This window comes from Ochlerotatus camptorhynchus, unplaced genomic scaffold (assembly GCF_037179485.1).
Source record: "Ochlerotatus camptorhynchus isolate MF236.1 unplaced genomic scaffold, CSIRO-AGI_Acam_v1.1 ptg000038l, whole genome shotgun sequence".
NCBI lineage: Eukaryota > Metazoa > Arthropoda > Insecta > Diptera > Culicidae > Ochlerotatus > Ochlerotatus camptorhynchus.
The window spans coordinates 417,501-437,806 of NW_027040529.1; the positions used below are offsets into that span (position 1 = coordinate 417,501).

General features: G+C 42.6%; 2 protein-coding genes across 3 annotated transcripts in view; one reads left to right on the forward strand and one right to left on the reverse strand.

The window, feature by feature from the left end:
* The window catches only part of LOC135711880 (uncharacterized protein C1orf50 homolog), a 784-nt gene extending 422 nt beyond the window's left edge, over window positions 1-362 (forward strand). The window contains exon 1 of the mRNA XM_065234861.1: window positions 1-362. This exon is cut by the window's left edge and continues 422 nt beyond it. Within this exon, the coding sequence (XP_065090933.1) occupies window positions 1-330 (330 nt within the window). The 3' untranslated portion in view covers window positions 331-362.
* On the reverse strand, window positions 362-18,877 carry hook. Of its 2 annotated transcripts, none has more exons than XM_065234706.1 (4): window positions 17,891-18,877; window positions 1,505-2,062; window positions 1,092-1,434; window positions 362-979 (listed from the first exon to the last, which is right to left on the reverse strand). In XM_065234706.1, exons 1-4 carry the CDS (start codon window positions 18,752-18,754, stop codon window positions 690-692), a joined length of 2,055 nt encoding a protein of 684 aa, XP_065090778.1. In that variant the 5' UTR covers window positions 18,755-18,877; the 3' UTR covers window positions 362-689. The 2 variants fall into 2 exon arrangements, with proteins under 2 accessions (XP_065090778.1, XP_065090784.1); XM_065234712.1 differs by having other exon boundaries at window positions 893-979; window positions 1,078-1,434.
* Window positions 18,878-20,306: the final 1,429 nt, after the last annotated feature.

A 20,306-nucleotide genomic window follows, 5' to 3' on the forward strand; every position in this document is an offset into this window, starting at 1 on the left:
CTGGAAGAAACGCAATCGGCCCAGGATCTACATCACGCGGCCTGCAATTTTAAGAAAATTCCCGGGCACATCTACCATTTATACAAGAGGGAATCCGGACAGACGTACTTCAGCATGCTATCGCCGGAGGAGTGGGGTACGGATTCGTGTACCCACTCGTACGTTGGCAGTTACCGGTTGGAGCACGACCAAACGTGGACGGCCGTCGAAAAGCTGCAGGAAGTGAGTAACAATCTCAAGTGGGCGAAAAACTTGGTCGAATCTTCGGGGACGAAGCGAGCGGATTTGTTATCGATTACAGGCGTTGGCGGAGAGGCGATGGAGCTGTAAGTGTTCTATGGTTTTGGTTTTGAAAATAAGGTTCAAAGCTTGACAAGCATAAGATTTTTCTTTATGACAATAGAGCAAAAGAACGCACTTTCTTCAAAATGTATGTAGATACTTTATTGAAACGAGTCACAATTTTGTTAAAGTAATTAGACAGCGTGTATAAATAATAAATAAAATGTGGTCTTGCATAATTAGTAGAAATTATTATCCTAAACAGTACGTTGGAAGTTAGAAGCTATTCCTAGGTTTTGTGGTAAAAAATCTATTACTGCATGATTTGCAAGGCACCACCCGTGAATGCCTTTCGCCTAAGCCCACTATCATGACCTGCATTTGCCGGGGTCGCTGTAGCGCGTTTTCTATTTTTTGGTGAATTGCATATTCAGAGGCTTACGAGGGGCTGGCTGACGTTGACGGGAGAGAAAACTCTGACCAGGTCCGCTGAGCAGCGCAAGTCTCGAATCGACAGCTTCACGTTGGCAGGTCATCCCCAAACGGTAGAAAGCTGTTGCTATCAGCTGTTCTTCCTGAACACCCATTGGAATGCGGGCCGAGGTGGAAGTAAGGGTGGATGCATCGCCTCCGCTTCCAGTGGCCGAAGATGACGAAGCTTCCCCATCCTGTGGAGGCTTCTCCAAGAGAAGTGCTTCTGAAATATTACAGCAGATTATTCGAATGGTTGCTGTTAGCTGTTCCATTATGATATGCTACGAGAAACATGTTAGAGGTGTAGGAAAATATACAAACCTAAAGGATCTTACCATTGACAGCACGCGGATCGAGCGTTTTGATCACCTCCTTGGCCTTCTCAACGCACTTTTTGTAACGTGAATCGGCGGCAAGTAGTTCCTGGTCCTTGGCCGACAGTGCCGCTTCTAAGTTGGCAATTTTCGTGTGCAACTGGGTCATCTGCGATTGTGCTTCATCAATCTGCGACGAACGTTGCTCGTTTAGCTCGAGGGCTTGTTTGAGCTGGATATCCATATCACTTTTAGTGCTGATTTCTTCGTTGTGATGCTGGCTCAAGAGCAACACTCGCTGATTTGCTGCCTTCAGCTGATCTCGTAACTTTTCGTTGCGTTGATTGGCATCATCCAGCAGTTGCTGCAATGGAAGTCAAACATATTCGGTTCACTACATTCTTCGAAAACATCCAACAAATATAGTAACTCACCGAAAGCGCCGTCTGTCCACCTTGGCCTTCTCGGAGTGCCTTATTTTCCTTCTCCAACCGTTCGATCCTTTCGCGAACATCGTTCGAATGTAGCTCCTTGGACATCGTATTGCCAGTCTCGGAGTCCTCCGCTGCCTGGCCACACTTTAGCTCATCACAGGTCTCCCGCAGCACATCCCGTTCGCTCAGCAGGTTCTCTTTCTCTCTCTGAATGGCCGAAAGTTTGGCCTGCAGTTGATTGAACTCGAACTCCGTCTTGATGTTTTTGCTCATTTCCGAGTCGAGCTTTGCATGCAGATCTTGGATTTCCTTCTTGTACAGTTCTACTTGGCCCTTCATTCCGGCGTACTTTTTCGCTTCCTCTTCGTATTGGGAATTTTGCTTCATATACTCAGCGCTCCGTTCTTCCAGCATTTTGATCTGCTTCTTCAAATCGTTGTAATCTTCGAGCTTTTTCTTGTAGGTTTGCAGCTGTGTTTCGCATATTTTCAATTTGTCGTTCGCTTCCTTGAGGATGTCGATTTCGTCCTTTAGCTGAGCGATTTCCGCTGTAGCGGCCTACGGGGATGAGCAATGGAGATAATGCTTTAGAGAATGGTATTTTTTTATAGTTATAGCTTATAGTTTAGCGGTTGGTGTATACAAAACGAAGTTACTGATATCACACGATTAATCAAATCAGTTATCGTTCAACTGCCAGCTGTATAAAGACGCATTCGTTCGTTCTCTTGTTTTAGGCACGATAGTGTTCGCGCGTGTTTCAACTTTTTTGGTTGAGAAAAATCAAAAGAATCAGCATGTCGAAGGAAATCGACTTGGTCAGAGATGAGCTTTCCAAACAGCAGGTCAATCCGCTGTTCAAGTTCTGCAGTGTACGGAAAGTAATCAACACTGAGACAGCAGGAACAGTGCGTCAACGGGAATTTGTGAAGTTTGTCAAGTTACATCACGTTATGTAGTTTGGGAAAAATATACAGCAATTCCATAGCAAAACGATATAGTCGTTCTCAGAATTCCGTATAAATCTGTAGTTTTGTTCCTTATCGTACACTCAAAGAATAAATCACATATCCAATGGAAAATATTCATTAGAATTTCACATAACTTTCATGTGATATCATAATTGGGAATTGCACCACAAAATCAAATGATGCTTATGTGTCAAATGAAATTTAAGTGATTTATCATATAGAACTCATGTGATCACATGAATGTTATGTGGAATTCAGATAAATATCATTGGTTTTGTTAATGGAAAAATGTTATGTGCATTCCCAATGGAAACTACATGAAAACTTTTTTCCGTGTAAAGTATTAGACCCGTGTTTTATGTTTACTTTGTCATTAGAGTGACCATTTCCATATTAGGGTGGTCAAAAAATCGATTTTTTTAAAGACCAAAATATCAAATGAAAAGTAATTAAATAAAAGCTGAAGGGAAGTTTTTTTTTTTTTTTTTTTTTTTTTTTTTATTTTTGTGATTTTTAGCCGTAGGCTAGTTCATCACATTTGATAATCGAGGGTCAGGCTTAGGGCCTGCCTCGAAAGAAAGCGTTTCAGTCTATCATTACATAACGTACAACTGGCTCTGATTACCCACCAAAAGGGACAGACAACATTTAAAAAAACTTAATGTAAAGTGGGAGTTACAACGGGACTGTGGTGAGGAATGGATGCGCGAACAAGGTAGAGCTCCACCGTAAGAGACAGTGCCCCAGTCCGGCAGAGATACCCCGACGGCAGGAAAATAGGAAGGTGAAAGAACACGGACAGCGCAGCCCACGACGAGAGGGCTAGATTTGGTTGTATAGGTGAGCGTCCTTCAAGAATGCAATCAGCGCAGTCAACGTCGAGGGGTCGTTGCCAAGTAGCTCCCTGATGCTCTCTGGGAGTCGGTGTTGTTCGCGTAGCCTCTGAAACTCTGGGCAGACACACAGCACGTGTTCCACCGAGGCAGGGATGCTGCAGATTGGACAAACCTTGTGGAAGGGTGTCCCACCAAAATTGTGGGAAATCCTCGCATGGCCGGTCCGGAGTCTTGAGATAATCCGCTGGTCTTTGTACTTGTGGCTGTCTTGCCAAGGTCGTACGGTTTCTTTGATTTTTCTCAGGAGGGTGGTGCGTGACTGAAACCATTCCTCCTGCCAGGCTTCCATGATGATAATCGCAATCCAACGCCTGACGTCTAGGAGTGGTACGTTCCTGGTGAAGCGGGGTCCGGATGGACCAGATCCCGCCAGCCTGTCCGCTGCCTCGTTTCCAGGAACACCGCAGTGCCCGGGAATCCACGTAAAAACGGTTGAGGGTGGGGCAAAACGTGTAATGGCTTGTATCCAGGGGTGGCTCGGGGCTTCGGCTTCCAGCGCCTGGATGACGCTGTGTGAGTCCGTTAGCACAAGGATCGGTTGATCTGCAGGAGTGATGGCTGCGTCAAGAACAGCAGCGGCTTCTGCGGAAAAAACGGAACACTCCTCCGGAAGACTTTGACTTGTTGCGGTGTTTGGTCCTGCCACTCCGAGTCCCACTCCGGCCCGTGATCGCGATCCGTCCGTAAAGCGATGAACGTGCCCCGGATAAACCGACCTAAGAAGTTCTGCAACGGAGCGCCTCAACGCTACAGAGTTATCTCCGGCTTGGAATCCTCTCTTAATCCGCTTATCTATTTTTATAACGTTTGATCGCCAACTTTTCTCTCCATGCCAGTGGACCCTGGCCACCGGGGGGAGGTCTACGTTGGCTGCAGTGCGGAGGGCTCTGTTCCCCTCGTTGAGGAGAAAGACCCTATCGTTCCCGGATGTCTTAGCAGCGAGGGCAGCGGCTTTGGTGGCAGAGGCTGCAGCAGATCGATAGCGGAAAGGGAGGATTCCGGTTTCTGCACAAGCGGCGTCTGCGGGCGTGGAAGGTAGGAGGCCAGATACGATGCGTACGTAGGTATTGTATACCGGAGCGAGGATGCGGTTCAGCTTCTCGGTGGCTAAGCAGGTAATTTCGAGGCCGTAGAAAAGTCGACTGTCGATAACAGCCCGGGCGACACGAAGGCGGATCTCGCGGTTACTGGAGCGGTGCGGACGGGAGATTGTCCTGACGATGTTGATGCGGCTACGGCAGTTTTCTTTCACCGTTCTGAAGTGTTGGTCGAAACTTAGAGTCCGATCCAGAACTACCCCCAGAACGCGGACTGTTTTCTTAAGCGGAATTGGATGGTCCTGGATGGTGATCGGTGGTCCCCGAATCAGATGACCCGAGTGGCAGATATGGCACCGTACACTCTTTGGTGCGGAGAGCTGAAAACCAACAGAAAGCGCCCACCTGCAGCTGAAGGGAAGTAAAGCCGTTGATCCCCGGTTCATGAGTTGATGGGTCGATAGATAGGGTCAGTGGCGTTGCGTAACCTTACTTTTTACCTGTGCACCAACTTTCAAACCCAGATTTAATGCCTCATACTCGAATCGGTTGAAAAACACACTTAATCTTCTAGTAAGCTCAATATCTGTCCATTGCAAGCAATATTTTGATAATTGTTTATGTTTTGAGAGTTGGTGCACAGGTAGATTGAGATTAAGGCGACGCCACTGGTTGAGAACAGACGGCAAACGTCCTGAGGGAATGAAGCTTTTTCGCTGATCAGTACCATAGTCGATGGAAGGCCAGACTCCTTTTGGAGTCTGGAAAACGATGGCTACAAATCTCAAGTCTGGTTCAAATATCGATCAACATCTTATCGATCAGAGAGAGAAGGAATCTAAAAAATGGTATGATGTGCTACATCGCTTACTTGACATTACTTTGTTCCTGGCTAAGCAAAACATTGCTTTTCGGGGCCACAGGGAAGATGAGCTTTCCTCAAATAGGGGAAATTTTCTAGAGCTAGTAGAACTGATTTCTAGATATGACCCGGTTCTGAAGGAGCATTTGTTGCGGTTGAAGCATTGTGTCGATTTGCAAGTCCAGCCCAATGTTTCTTATCTCTCGCCGCAAACACAAAACGAGTTCATCGAGATGTTGGCAGGTCATGTTAAAGGGAGAATTCTCTCAGATATAAGATCATCGAAATATTATGGGATTATGTTCGATAGCACCCCAGATGCATCGCACGATGACCAAATGTCTGAAATTATCAGATATGTCAAGATTGAAGATGGGAAAGTCGAAGTAAAAGAATCATTTCTCGGTTTTTTTATTCTGAAAGGGAAAAAAGCCGTTGATTTGAGCAACGATATCCTTCATCAACTTGAAGGTAATGGATTGGACTTTATGAAGTGTCGTTCACAAAGTTATGACAACGCTATAACGATGTCAGGTACACATGGAGGAGTTCAGGCCTTGCTGAAGAAACAAAACAAAAAAGCGGTGTTCAACGGATGTGTAGATCACTCGTTAAACTTATGCGGCCAACACGCTTTTGCTGTGAATCCACAGTGTTTTACATTTTTTGGAACTGTCGAAGCCGTTTACTCGTTTTTTGCTGTTTCAACTCATCGATGGGACGTGCTGCTGCATCACACAGGTGTGGCGGTAAAAAGATTATCGCAAACCCGCTGGAGTGCGCATTATGAAGCGGTAAAACCAATTTACGCAAACTACGATGGGCTGATCGCTGCAATCGAAGCATTGTCTGATCCAGCTGAAAATTTGAATACCAGAGCAAGTGCACGAACCCTTCTGCCTGCGGTTTGTGACTTTACTTTTCTCTGTTATTTATACTTTTGGTGTGACGTCAGTTGATATTGCACAAAAGTACTTGCAAACGAAGGGATTGTCACTTGACAAGGTTTTGACTAAGCTAAAGCACTCGAAATCTTTTTGACGGCTGAACGCAACAATCTTGTTGAAAACGCCATTGAGAAGGCTCTTTCCAAGTCAAAAGAGTATGGTATTGCTGTGGAGAGGAGAGTTCGTTTCAAGACAAGAAAGCCAGGTCGCCAACCGTCGAAACCCGGGCCTACGTTGGAAGAGGAAAACAGAACTGGTATGTTGGACTGCATCGATCGTTTTTATGATGAACTGCTGAAGCGATCAAAACCGGTGAAGGAGGTGGCGGACATTTTTGAAGCAATTCAAACTGAAAACTTGCTATCAGCGTCTGATTTAGAACAGAAAACGTCTGCTAATAAACTAACGACTTTCTACGACGAAGTGTCCGAAAGCGAACTGTTGTTGGAGATCCCAAGGTTTCGGAGACATCTGAAAGCAGCAGAAATAATTATGGATGATGCCAAACGATGGAGTGCACTGGATGTGCTACAGTTCATCGTCAAATGGGACTTCCAGGAAACACTTCCAAATCTCACGGTTGGTTTGAAGTTGTTTCTAACCGTGTGTATTTCCGTGGCGTCCTGTGAGCGAAGCTTTTCCAAGTTAAAGTTGATAAAAAGTTATTTACGAACAACTATGGCACAATCGCGCTTAACTGGGTTGGCTTTGTTGTCTATTGAATGCGAATACGCTAACTCCACTGACTTTGACGAAGTCATAAGACAATTTGCTGCAGTTAAGTCAAGACGTGTCAAGATTTGCTGATTTCTTGTTTTGTATTCAAATAAACGATGTTTTTGGCTTGGTAAACTAGATGTTTTATTTATGTTTTATTAAGGAAACAGTAATTTATGGTAAGTACTCATGTGCATATAAAACATGGGGTGACACCCACAAAATCCGCCCCGGGTGTCACCAGGGTACGCTACGCCACTGCGAAAGCAAGCTCATAGGTCTGTTCCCGTGCTTGTTTTTTTTTGCTTTTTGCTTTTTGCTTTTTGCTTTTTTTTCTGTACATAATCTGTGGTTGTGAACTGTTTTATGCATATATGGTACTATACACCAATACTAACGAAAAGCGGTCTACAAGTTATGTCGTTTTCGTTTTTGCGGTGTAGCACTGGTGTAGTGTAAGCAGGAATAAGCGCGAGTCTTTGACAGCTCAACATCATTTGTTTGTAAACAAAGGTGCATCCTGTATCTACACCCTAAAATATTTCGGTGTACGGCAGTGTAGCACCGGTGTAGCTACACCGCAAAAACGAAAACGACATTAGTTAATGCGAAGTAAGTTTTTCATTCTCAATTACCATTCGATTCTACCATACTCTTGGATGATTGAGTAAGTGATACTTTTATTTATTATTATTGAAGGATATTTGATTTGTATTTCAATTAGCATAATGGACGCGGAAATCGATAACTTTGATGGTGACTTCTCTGATTTTGATGTAACGGATGAAGAAAGTATTGACCATGACGAGGAAATGTCTTCCGATGACGAAGAAGATGCAGACGTTACGGAACCGGATGTAGGTAACATGTTTGTGGGAAAAAATGGTCGTTTGTGGAGTGTCATTCCAAAAACACAACCTCCGATTGATGTGATAACACGTGAGAAACGGGGATTATCCGTAAGTGCAAGAAGAGATGTGTTGAATGCGGTTGATGCCTTTAAACTGTTCATTGATGACAATATTGTAAAAATCGTCGTCTGTGAAACTAACAGGAAAGCTCGTGTTTTTTTCAAAAATAATCCTGGTGGATCTTATAGAAAATGGAAAGATACTAATTCTAAGGAAATTTATGCATTTTTGGGATTGCTAATTTATGCTGGAGCATGTAAATCGTGGGATGAGGAATTACCAGATTTGTGGAAAAATGATAATCGCCCTATATTCAGAGCAACTATGTCATTGATGCGATTCCAACAATTGCTACGGTTCTTAAGGTTTGATGATATACGTACAAGAAAAGTCAGAGATATGCCTGCCAAGCCTGCTAAGTACGGCATTAAGATATTTTGGTGTTGCGACGCTGAAAATAGCTATCCATTGAAAGGAGAAATATACGTTGGTCGACAACCACAAGAGGCTCGAGCTCAAAATTATTCGCTAAATCTCGTTCAACGTCTTTCGGATCCGTGGTTGAGAAAAGGTAACTAGAAAATATTCAGTTTATTTTTTATTTTTTATTTAGCTTTGTTCGTCTTAGGTCGCAATATTACCATGGATAACTTCTTCACTTCTGTTCCATTAGCTGAACAGTTATTGCAGCTGAACAGGTCGACAACCACAAGAGGCTCGAGCTCAAAATTATTCGCTAAATCTCGTTCAACGTCTTTCGGATCCGTGGTTGAGAAAAGGTAACTAGAAAATATTCAGTTTATTTTTTATTTTTTATTTAGCTTTGTTCGTCTTAGGTTGCAATATTACCATGGATAACTTCTTCACTTCTGTTCCATTAGCTGAACAGTTATTGCAGCTGAACAGGTCGACAACCACAAGAGGCTCGAGCTCAAAATTATTCGCTAAATCTCGTTCAACGTCTTTCGGATCCGTGGTTGAGAAAAGGTAACTAGAAAATATTCAGTTTATTTTTTATTTTTTATTTAGCTTTGTTCGTCTTAGGTCGCAATATTACCATGGATAACTTCTTCACTTCTGTTCCATTAGCTGAACAGTTATTGCAACAGAAAACAACTCTCCTTGGGACAATTCGCTAAAACAAGCCTGACCTTCCTCGAGAGATGTTGAATGTCAAAGAAAGGGAAAAAGAATCGAGTATTTTTTGTTTCGATAGACAACTAACGCTGGTAAGTTACGTTCCGAAGAAAGGTAAAAACGTGATTTTACTGTCCACAATGCATCACACAAACGAAACGGATGTGACACAGAGAAACAAGCCGACAATAATATTGGACTACAACAAGACTAAAGGTGGAGTAGACAATATGGACAAACTTGTTTCAACGTACACCTGTCGGAGAAAGTCAAATAGATGGCCCATGACTGCGTTCTTCAATATGATGGACGTAGCATGTATTGCTGCTTATATTCTTTACTTTTTTAAATTTCCGAATGCTGATAATTCTTCTACAAAGCGTAAGAAATTTTTGCTGAAATTGGGAAAGGAGTTGGTTCATCCTTTAATTGAAGAGCGTATTGCGAAGTCATCAAAAATTTTCGGTGATGTAGCAGATGCTATTCGTCAAATGGGATATACCCTAGTGAGTGTATCACCAACAGAAAGAGGACCTGTAAACGTTCCCGATGTATAATATGTCCACGGTCCAGCGACAAGAAAGTTTCCACGCAATGTACAGCATGTCACAAATATCTTTGTAATGATCATATGTGTTCGATTTGCCAAGCCTGCATTGAAAAGCTAAGTGAAGATAGTGATGATTAGTTGATGAGCAATAGTGACTGATATGTACCATGTCTTATTTTTAAGAATATATTTTCAAATAAACAAAAGCTTAAATTGAATTGCGTATTTATTTCTAAATTTGGATGTCAGGAATCTTCTGTACAGAGTTGGCAACTAATAGATTATTTTTTTTCATCTGACCAAAATTGCTAAAGAGAGCGAGATTCTTATTTCCTAAAATATAAAATTAATGCAAAAAATCTAAACAAAATGACACTTTAGTGATCCCTGGGAAACTATGAGGATTACTATATCTTTGTTTTAGTTCATCTTAAAAACTTGGTCGAAATAAAAAAACTTCCATATAGGCGCTGTACAATGAAACCAAAAAACTCGAAACAATGTGAAACAAAAGTGAAAACTGATGAGTAAATTCTTAGCTAAACTGTTTGCCATAGAATAGGTTGAGTCTATCTGATCAACTTTGCCTAAGTTGGGAGCTTTCAATCTAGTTAAGATGTTAAGTAGGGGCAAAACATTCTAAATTAATGTCACACGAACACAACCTGGTGAGTGAAAACTGTGCCGAACTTTTTTACCACAAAATAGGTCTTGTTCATCAGAAAAAAAAATGCTGAATACGGGAACCTTCTATTTAGTCCATGCGTTAGGTTAGAAAAACAGTTAAAAATTAACATCACACTGGTGCAACTTGGTAAGTGTTTTCTGAACTAAACACTAATTCTGAAGATAGGTCCAGTTCATCTGAACAACTTTGCCGAAGACGGGAACCTTCTATCTAATCCATATGTTAAGTTAGGGCAAACATTTAAAAAGTAATGCCACACTAGCGCTGCCTGGTGAGTTAACTTTGATCTGAATTATTTACCATAGAATAGTTCTTGTCCATATGAACAACTTTGCCGAAGACGGGAACATTCTATCTTGTCTAAACCTTAAGTTAGGGCAAACAATTTAAAATGAATGTCACACTAGCGCTGTCTGGTGAGTGCATTTTGAACTGAACTTTTTACCTTAGGAGAGATCTTTTCCATCTGAATAACTTTACCCAAAACGGAAACTGTGTGTTAAGCTAAGGCAAACAATTCATAATTGATTTCACACTAGCGCTGCCTGGTGAGTGAATTATGAACTAAACTCTAGCCCTAAAGATAGGTCTAGTCCATCAGAACAACTTTACCTAAGACGGAAACCTTCTATCTAGTCCATATGTTAAGTTAAGGTAATCAATGCCAATGAGTGTCATTTTAGCGGTGCCTAGTGAGTGAATTCTGAACTAAACTCTTTTCCCAAAGATAGGTCTTGTCCATCTGGACAACTTTGCTGAATAATGGAACCATCTGTATGTGCAGGATCTGTAGATAACTTTATATAATGTTTGTTTACGATGGCGCAACTTGATCATTTTCATTTTAGCGCCATCTAGTGAGTGAATTCTGTTATACACTATCCATAGTTTTGAAGATCTTGTATTTTTGAACATCTCTACAGAAAGAAGCAACATCCTATATGGTTGGGATCTCGTGATACAAACTTTTCTAATATCAAAATATGCCATTTCATGATAACTAGGGCGGCTTCGCAACTGAAGTCTTCATTTAAGTCTGGACCTGACGGTGTTCCTTCCGTCTTTTTCAAGCAACACATCGATAGCCTGGTGGCTCCTCTCTGCCTTCTGTTCGAAATGTTCCTCTCCTTCCTGCTAGAAATCAGCTGAGATTTTGGGATGCAAAAGAAACATCGACAACTATCGCGGCATCACATCGTTGTGTGCCATATCTAAACTGTTCGAGTTGGTCGTTATGGAACCATTAGTCTCTCACTTCAAGCAACACTTGAGCGAATACCAGCATGGTTTCATGGCAGGGCGGTCGACTACTTTCAACCTTCTGTGTCTCACCTCGTACATTACGGAGAGTATGACAGACCATATGCAAACAGATGTCATCTACACTGACCTATCAGCCGCCTTCGACAAGTTGAACCATCCTATAGCGATTGCCAAACTGGATAGGCTCGGTATAAACGGCAGTCTCCTACGATGGTTCGCATCCTATCTATCTGATCGTCAGTTGGAAGTTGCAACCGACGACCGCCGATCTCCTTCGTTCCCTGCCACTTCGGATATTCCGCAAGGTAGCCACTTGGCCCGTTGATATTTCTTGTGTGATTCAACGACATCAGTTTCGTCCTCGACGGTCCACGACTGTCGTTCGCAGATGACATGAAAATCTATCTCCGAATTCGAGCCATCGTTGACTGCCACCTTCTCCAACTCCAACTCAACGCTTTTGCTAATTGGTGCCAACTGAACCGCATGGTTGTAAATCCAACAAAATGTTCAGTAATCACGTTCTCACGGAAGAAACAGCCAATTACATTCAGTTATATCCTAGAAGGCGTTGACGGACATCGTGTGAATCACATTAAGGATCTGGGAATCATCTTAGATCGTCAACTCTCATACAGCCAGCATATCTCGTACGTGATCGACAAGGCATCCAGAACGCTCGGCTTCATTTTCAGGATAGCTAAAAGTTTCACGGTCATCTACTGTTTGAAGTCGCTTTACTGCTCCCTCGTCCGGTCGGTGTTAAAATACTATCATAGAGGTAACTCTAAGACCAGAAGGTCCTGAAGAAACGAGCTCAACTTTTTGGCTAAGCTCTGGTACTATCTTCGGTCCCAAGCTAATCGACGCACCCCTCGAAACATAGGAAAATCCACGAACCCCTCATTTTATCTGTCAAACTTTCATAGCGAATCAAAACAAACATACACGCTTACTTCAACTTACTCACCGGGTGTGTCAATCGTACTCAATTCAGTCTGATGCATTAGGTTGTCAAAATCTGAGTAAACGAGAAATGTCAAACTGAGTAAAAGCCACTCAGTCAGCCAAATCCGGGACATAGAAAAAAAAATGTCAGCCGTGTCGGAGCAAACGCTCTAGCAAACGGCGAAATTATTGCATAACACAGGCCGAAATGCATTAAGGTAAGCAGGAATTGCATGCTGAGACGGTTTTCAGTCGTCTTCAGCTCCAGTTAAATAATTCTGGAGTAGCTAATTTCAACTTTTCATCAGAACAAAAAAAAAACTTCCCGGCTGAAAATATCTCAGAGTGGTTTTGGCTCACTCTGCATGCGCGAGAACGTTGTTTACTCAAAATTGAGTAAAAGCGCACCAACTCACTTTTGAGTAGCCATACTTCCCACTGAAATGAGCATGTTTGCCTCAATTTTGAGTTGTTGCGAGTTACCGTGTAGTGTAGTACTGGAATTTATACAAGAATGGGATACGTTAATTGATTTGCTTGGGACCAATAGGCTAGTCAAGTAGTGAGCCAATTTAAAAATCGTTAGTTTCGTATTGATTGTTGATACTACTGCCCTGTATGGCATTCCAATTACCAAAACAGTGTACAAAGAGTAGAGTCTATTCAACGACGATTCATCTGGTTTGCCCTTCGACGTTTGCCTTGGAGGGATCCTCATCGCCTTCCAAGCTACGAAAGTCGGTGCCATTAAATTCACCTGGATCCTTTGTGGAGTCGAAGAGATACGACAAGGGCCCTGTTTGTGGCAGACATTCTACAGGGCAGAATCGATTGTCTTTCTATTCTACAACAAATCGACGTTAACGTTCAACCACGAGCACTCCGTAACAACGCAATGCTGGGGATACCTTTTCGTCGTACAAACTATAGTTCGTATGGTGCTATCAATGGACTAAAAAGGGTTTACAATCGTGTTGCTTCCTTATTTGATTTTCATTTGGCACGCGAGACGCTGCGTCAGAGATTCCGTGATATATTTTTAAGAATTAGCGATTAAGTTGGACTTCACGGCCTTTGCAGCTTGTTACTTCTTGACTATATTGTATTTCCTAGTATTGCTTAATCCATCATTAGGACTAAACCCAGTATATTGTAGAACCAAATAAACAAATAAACAAATGTAGACGCATGGTAGTCTAGTCGCATAGGAGTATTGATCGAAACCCCAAACGACCTCTCAAACATCATTTAAGGTGTGGTCGAACAATCATCAATTTATTTGTTTGTTTATGATCTTACTTAAATTTAAAATTAAAGTAAGTCATAAGTTAAAACTACAAAACATTAAAACATGATCATTGACGATTTACATTTCTAGAGAAGAATGAAGATAAACGTCTCCAAAGTGTTTGTCGTGGCAGGTGAAAATCGAATGCTGCTGAAACTCGAAGCATTCGGGGTTGGACATTAATGTTTACTTGCTCCAAGATTTCGGTGCAATCAATTCTGCCATGTAACGTGTCCGCGACAAGCAGGGCTTTTGAAGTATTTTTTTTTTTCTGGTGCGAAGAGACTCCAAGTCAATCAGCTGGCAGCTACTTTCATAGCTGGGAAAATAAAACGGGTCTCCAAGGTAACATTCTCGAAGTGTGTCGCAGAAAGCGGCAGTGAACGGACTCGACTCTCGCAGTACCATTGTTGTAGTTCGGACTCCAAACCACAGAATAATATTCTAGAATGGAGCGTACCAATACAGTGACTTGAGGCAATGGATGTCGGAGAAATTCTTAGCTGTTCTGAAGATAAAACCCAATGTCATTGACGACTTGTCTACGACGTAGGAGATTTGTTGCGTCCAGGATGACACCTAGATCTTTTACATGGCTCATAACTGGTTCTTTCTTTCGAGTAAAGGAAATGACTGAACACTTCGCATGATTTACCATCATTCGGTTCAACTGGCACCTGCTGTCAAATGCTTCAAACTGACGTTGGAGGAATTGACAATTATCGATCGTGCGGATCCGTGAGTAGATTTTGAGATCGTCTGCATACGATAGTCGAGTGCCTTCGATAACTAAACTCACGTCATTGAAGTAAAGTAAGAAGATCAAGGGTCCCACATGACTTCCTTGCGGTATTCCTGACGTAGCTGCGAAAATGTCGGACTGGCAGTCACCATAGGTTACCACCAACTGTCGATCGGCGAGATATGAGCGAAACCATCTCAAGAGATTTCCGCTAACCCCGAGTCTATCCAATTTGGCGATCGCGATGGCGTGATTGATCTTATCGAAGGCAGCAGACAAGTCAGTTTAGATGACGCCAGTTTGTGGCCTTTCAACCATACTTTGCGTGATGTATGATGTCAGAACAGTAGATTTGTGGTAGTAGATCGACCGGAGGTAAAGCCATGTTGATACTGCTTGCAATGGGAGAGCAGAGGCACTATGGGTTATGTCCAGCCTCGGAAGCTGCCAGAAGTCCGCCTTGACGTAATCAGCAGTTGGAGATTTTACCGAGCTAGATTAAGTGTGTAAGTTTCATCATCCATGATGAGACAATGAGGCTTCGCCAGCATCTGGGTGTACAGTTTCCGGGCCCGTGATTTTTCCACCGTATTTTCATAGAGGTAACTAGAGGTATTTTGCCGTTCGTCACGATTTGGAGCCTTCTGCATTTTGTACGTATTCAGTCCTTCCCGGTCTTTTGCTCTCTGAACGAAAGATTTGGACAGATTCAACTTTTTGACCACATCCCTGACCGAAGCATTGGGATTCCGCTTAAACGCTTTCACGACACGCTTGTGATCCTGATCACTAATAGAACATCGATTCTGACCGAGGGGGGCGACACATCTTAATCTCAATTTTAGATGCTCAAAAAATCTCACACTAGCGAATCAATCTTCGAAAAATCTTCTTGTATTTCTCGCATATACTTGCATCGCGCATCATTTTTTGCAAATGCAATTTGATGTGGGACACCCTTTAGGGTCACGTATTCGTTGGGTAAGATCTCGTCAGAGAATACACTTGCAAACTTGTTGGAGAACAAGCGACAGACCTCCTTTGGAGTGGAAGCGACTTCGCCGTTCAATATCATGGATGGTGGTAGACCGAACTCTCTGCGCTGCTACTTCACGTACTTCCAGAAAGACTTCGGGTGCGACTTGGATTTCCTTGGAATCCGTCGCAGATAATGCAGGTAGCATCGACGGCTGACTCGCTTGAACTGGTAATTGAGCTTAACGTAGTGACGTTTCAGCGACATCGTGTGATATGTAGTGAATTTCCTCAACGCTTCTCTCTTGATCGATGATCGGCTTTCCGGAAATTTTAAGACACCGTAGAGGAGATGTCTTCGAAATGCTGGATGATATTGTCTTCAACAGTAATAACCAAAGGAGGATGATGAGGAACTTCCTTTACAAGAGGAGAAGGAGCCGACGAGATGAATGGAGCCGTATCATGAGCGCTTACGAAACAGAGGTCTAAGCTACGATTGTTTTCGTTAACCACGGAATTGATTTGAGATAACGTCGCTGCACTATGGCTGTCCAGAAGGCTAACTGATCCAGAACGGAAAGCAGAAGCTGCGGGGTCCGGAAAGAGAAAGCCACTGTGGGAAGGTTTCCACGAAACACCAGCAAGATTAAAGTCGCACAGAACAATAATCTCATCGATAGGTGACGCACAATCCATTATGGTGAAAACGGATCGACAATGAGTTTCGATAAGTTCAATGTCGCGAACTCAGTCGGGTGCGATGTGTATCACACATAAGTACAGTGTGCGATCGCTCAACTTAACAGCTGCCCATGCCTGTTGAACGCAGTTCCACACATCGTGCTCTATGGCTCTAACATTCAACTGGGATCGAACAGCAATCAGAACACCGCCACCAGTGGACTTTTGACTATTGTTCGGGTTTAGATCACAGCGAAATATCTCGTACTCACATCCGAACGCCTGGCTTAAAAGCGTTGGAGAGTCTATCCATGTCTCAGTTAATACTATTACATCATAACTTCGGTCCGATACTGCTAACAGGTACTTGTGAACGTTAGAACTCATTCCGCCGATGTTTTGGTAGTATATGATGATATGCTGTTTTCGGCGTTTATCCTTGCTAGGCGGAGCGATGTCCCTGGAAATCACGGGGGGGTCAGGTAACAAACGAATATTACTATTACCAAGACGATACTCGCCATAGTGAACGGGTTGGAAGATCCCTATGATTTGATCAATATTAAAACATGTGTCTCACTCAATGTTCAAGACTCTTATTTGTCTAACTGTTCCTACCTAGTTGGGAACAATGAGAAAAAACATTTACCATTAAATATCTGGTTGTAACTAAATTAATCTTTCATGTCAATTAGAAAACTATTCGAATGAGCTCAAAGGCTAGTTCGTAGCTTTCATCGAAAACATTTGAAACGTTGTTGAACAAAACCTGTCTCACTGTTGACTACTTTCCCCTATCCACATTAGTTGACTACAAGAAAGTTTGGACTTGGGAGTTTGGACTATCCTCCAAGTGAAGGAGTTCGAATTCAACACCCACGATGTACCAGGAAGCCAACATTTCAAAGTGGTCATTAATGGCCTTCCGATACTCAAATCGACGGATATACAGTGATCAAAGCTGAATTGGAGAGGAATCAACTCAAGCTAATCAGCGTGTTCTTTATAGCGAGACGCAGAGAGGGAACAGGAGATCGCGGCAGTGCTTACCTCGTTCATTTGGAAAGGAATCCACGACGATCCACGCATTGGTCCTCATCGTGGTATAGTTGGAAAAACACCGTCCAAAACTTCGGGATGTCACCCAGTGCATCATTGTTTTGGGTTTTGACACGACACCAAAATCTGTGGCATGTGCGCTGACGATCACAACATAACTGTCTCTAACAAGGGTCAGGGAACCGAACCAAACTACACAAACTATAGTTCCAACGATCAAGTTAGCTTGCGCTACGTCAACTGCGTACTCTGTCCAGAGTCGTCTATGGCAGCTACCACTCAGTTCTATGTTAACTGTTCATGAAGTACGATCCGTAGATAGGTAAATTTGTTTCCATTGCGTTGATTTTGACAAACATCTAAATTAATAAATGTACTAGCTGACCCATCTTGCCCCACCTTACCCTACATCAATATTTAGAAAATCCAACTGATCGCAGAGAAGAATAGCCACTGGCCAGTACCTATTTGTAAAATAAATATTCATTGTACTTTGTAACTTCAAACCTGCAGCACCGTTTTCCTTTTAAATACCTACGCAATAAAAATATTGAGATCATACAGCCGAAATAAGACGCATATGATTGCTTTTTTTTACTAAATCAAGGTGTTTTAGGCAGTAATACTGCTACTTACGATCAATTAAAACAAGCAAAAACAATCCCGTTCCCCACCATTCCACCACCGTGACGTCAAAAGCGTAATACTCACATGTAGCTCATCAATCTTGACCGATAGGTCGGCTATCTCCTTCTCCTGCATGGTGGACTTCATCTTCAAATCATCCCGAGCCGTTTCCGCCTGCAGCAGGTCATCCTTCAAGCCATCCACCACTTTTCGCAGATCGTTGTACCGGGAGGATCCCAACTGGACTGGCCCCAACGAAGTGCCGTCGTCCCCGATAAGATTGGGATTCTCATATCGTTCGATGATAGTTTGCAGTTTGCTTATCTCTTGCTGCAGGACCGATTTCTCTTCGATCAAAATCAACATTTTCTTATTCGTTTCATGGCACTTCTGCGCTAAACTATCGCGATCTTCCTGCAGTGTTTTCACATCCAAACTCGAGGCATTGATTGAATTCCGCGATGGAGAAACTCCCTGCCACACATATTCGATATCTTGCAAAGCAGCCATTATATTACGCTGAAGCGATTCCTCCAGTTCCATAATCTGCGTGATGTACTTTTGCTTTTCTAAACAATTGACCGCACATCCGAGAATCAGTTGCAGCAATCGTCCCAATTCAAATCCGTCGCACTTTTCCGCAATATTCATAGCATCTGGCCGCAGCTCCTCCGAAAGGTTCAGGCTCAGGATGTCCTGATAGTACACGTAGACACCTTCGATAATCTTCTTCAGATTACTCACTTTTAATCTCCAGTTGTGTCCGACGTCTACCTTTATTTTGGACAGCCATCCTGCGCTAAACATTTCCGGGGCTATCAGGTGCAGGGCCTGCGCTAGGGCTACGCCATCACTCAGCTGCTGGACGTTTTCGTGCGGAGCGGTCAGCTGAAGCACACCAAGCCAACGTATCAGTGATTCGTAAATTTCCATCTTGTCACTTTCCATCCCGCACTGTGTGGCACAAAACGAGAAACTAACGGAACTACTCAAACTTGTGGATAAACTCGATTACGCGAAGAGTAGATACGAGGAGAAAACAGCGGAGTGTATTATCGCTTTTTCTGCTTGTTACCTGCCAGCGAAAAAAAAACTGTACTCTGGTGATTAAAAATTACAATAGTGCTCTGTTTACAATCGCATCGCATTGACAGAACTGTCAGACAATGACAGATCATGTCTCGGCCACCAATTGAAAACGGCCTATATCAGCTTTTGTAGCAAAACTTTGTATTGTTGATTGCACGAATTTTTAGACTTCTGCGAGAAGATTTCAGTGACAGTTATGCTTGCGCACTCACTAATACTACTTAATCCTTATGTCAGACAGTGCAGCAGCAAACCATCAAAACCAAAACAAAACAAAATAAAATTTCTCACGATCTGTCAAATCACAAGCCAACTAGGCTATCCAAGACAAGGAGAGGAGGTCTGGCAATGTGCAGCTTGTTGTTTTTTCCTTCGCTCGCATTCGAATGGAACAGTGAGTTTGACGTCACACTTGTTGTTAAATGGTACCTAACAGTAGGGGAATGAAAGAGACTATCCCGCATAAACAATAACCATAAGAAGCGCCTAACCACCAATTCGGGATATCATCCCAACTTTATGTGGGATGGTCGTACCATCTATGATATCGTTAGAGTATGGTACCCGTTTATTAGGGATAAAATTAGCATTGCCCGATCTTTCTCTTTGACATAGCTAGGCTACGTTTGTGTGAGTAAGAGATAGGTGTACGCTGGGTGTGCGAAAATATTCACTGTGCAGAAATTTTCAGCACAGTTGTCTAAGAAGGTGCAAAATGCGCAATACACTCAAAAATATTATTAAATAATGAAATAAATCATAAATGCTGTGTTTCACGCCCGCATAAACGCGAACCATACTCGCCATATCCTGACCTTACCGAAAATGGTTGAAAATTGTTTATAATCCCTGCTAAACCTTGTTCTAAACATTAACTGAAATGGTTATGGAACTTTACATGAACGTTTGCGTGATAAAGTTTTAACCTTATGCATAATGGTTTTTTGGAAGTGAACCTTACTAATAATGGGCTGTTAAGAACCATTACCATTCAAAATTGCATGTTTTCTCCATACATTTTCGGAAAGAAAACTATACTCTAACCTCTTTACTTATGGTCTGCGAATTTTAATAGTAATTGCACAGACAAACAGACATAACACTCGTAAGTTGTTCATCGAACAACTACCGCCATCTGTTCAGTGTACTACCCACCACAGTGTACTCAATAGATGGCGGTAATGTTTTAGCGACGATGTTTTACAGTGAGAAATATTCAATGTGTTATGTCTGTTTGTCTGTGGTAATGGTTATGGTAGTCAGTAAGGTCCATGGATAACCATTTCAGTTTAAGTTTAGCAGGGATTATAAACAATTTTTAACCATTTTCGGTAAGGTCAAGACTTAGTTATGGTTCGCGTTTATGCGGGTTGCGTTGATCGATTTTTTTTTTGCTGTGCATTAGGCCGTA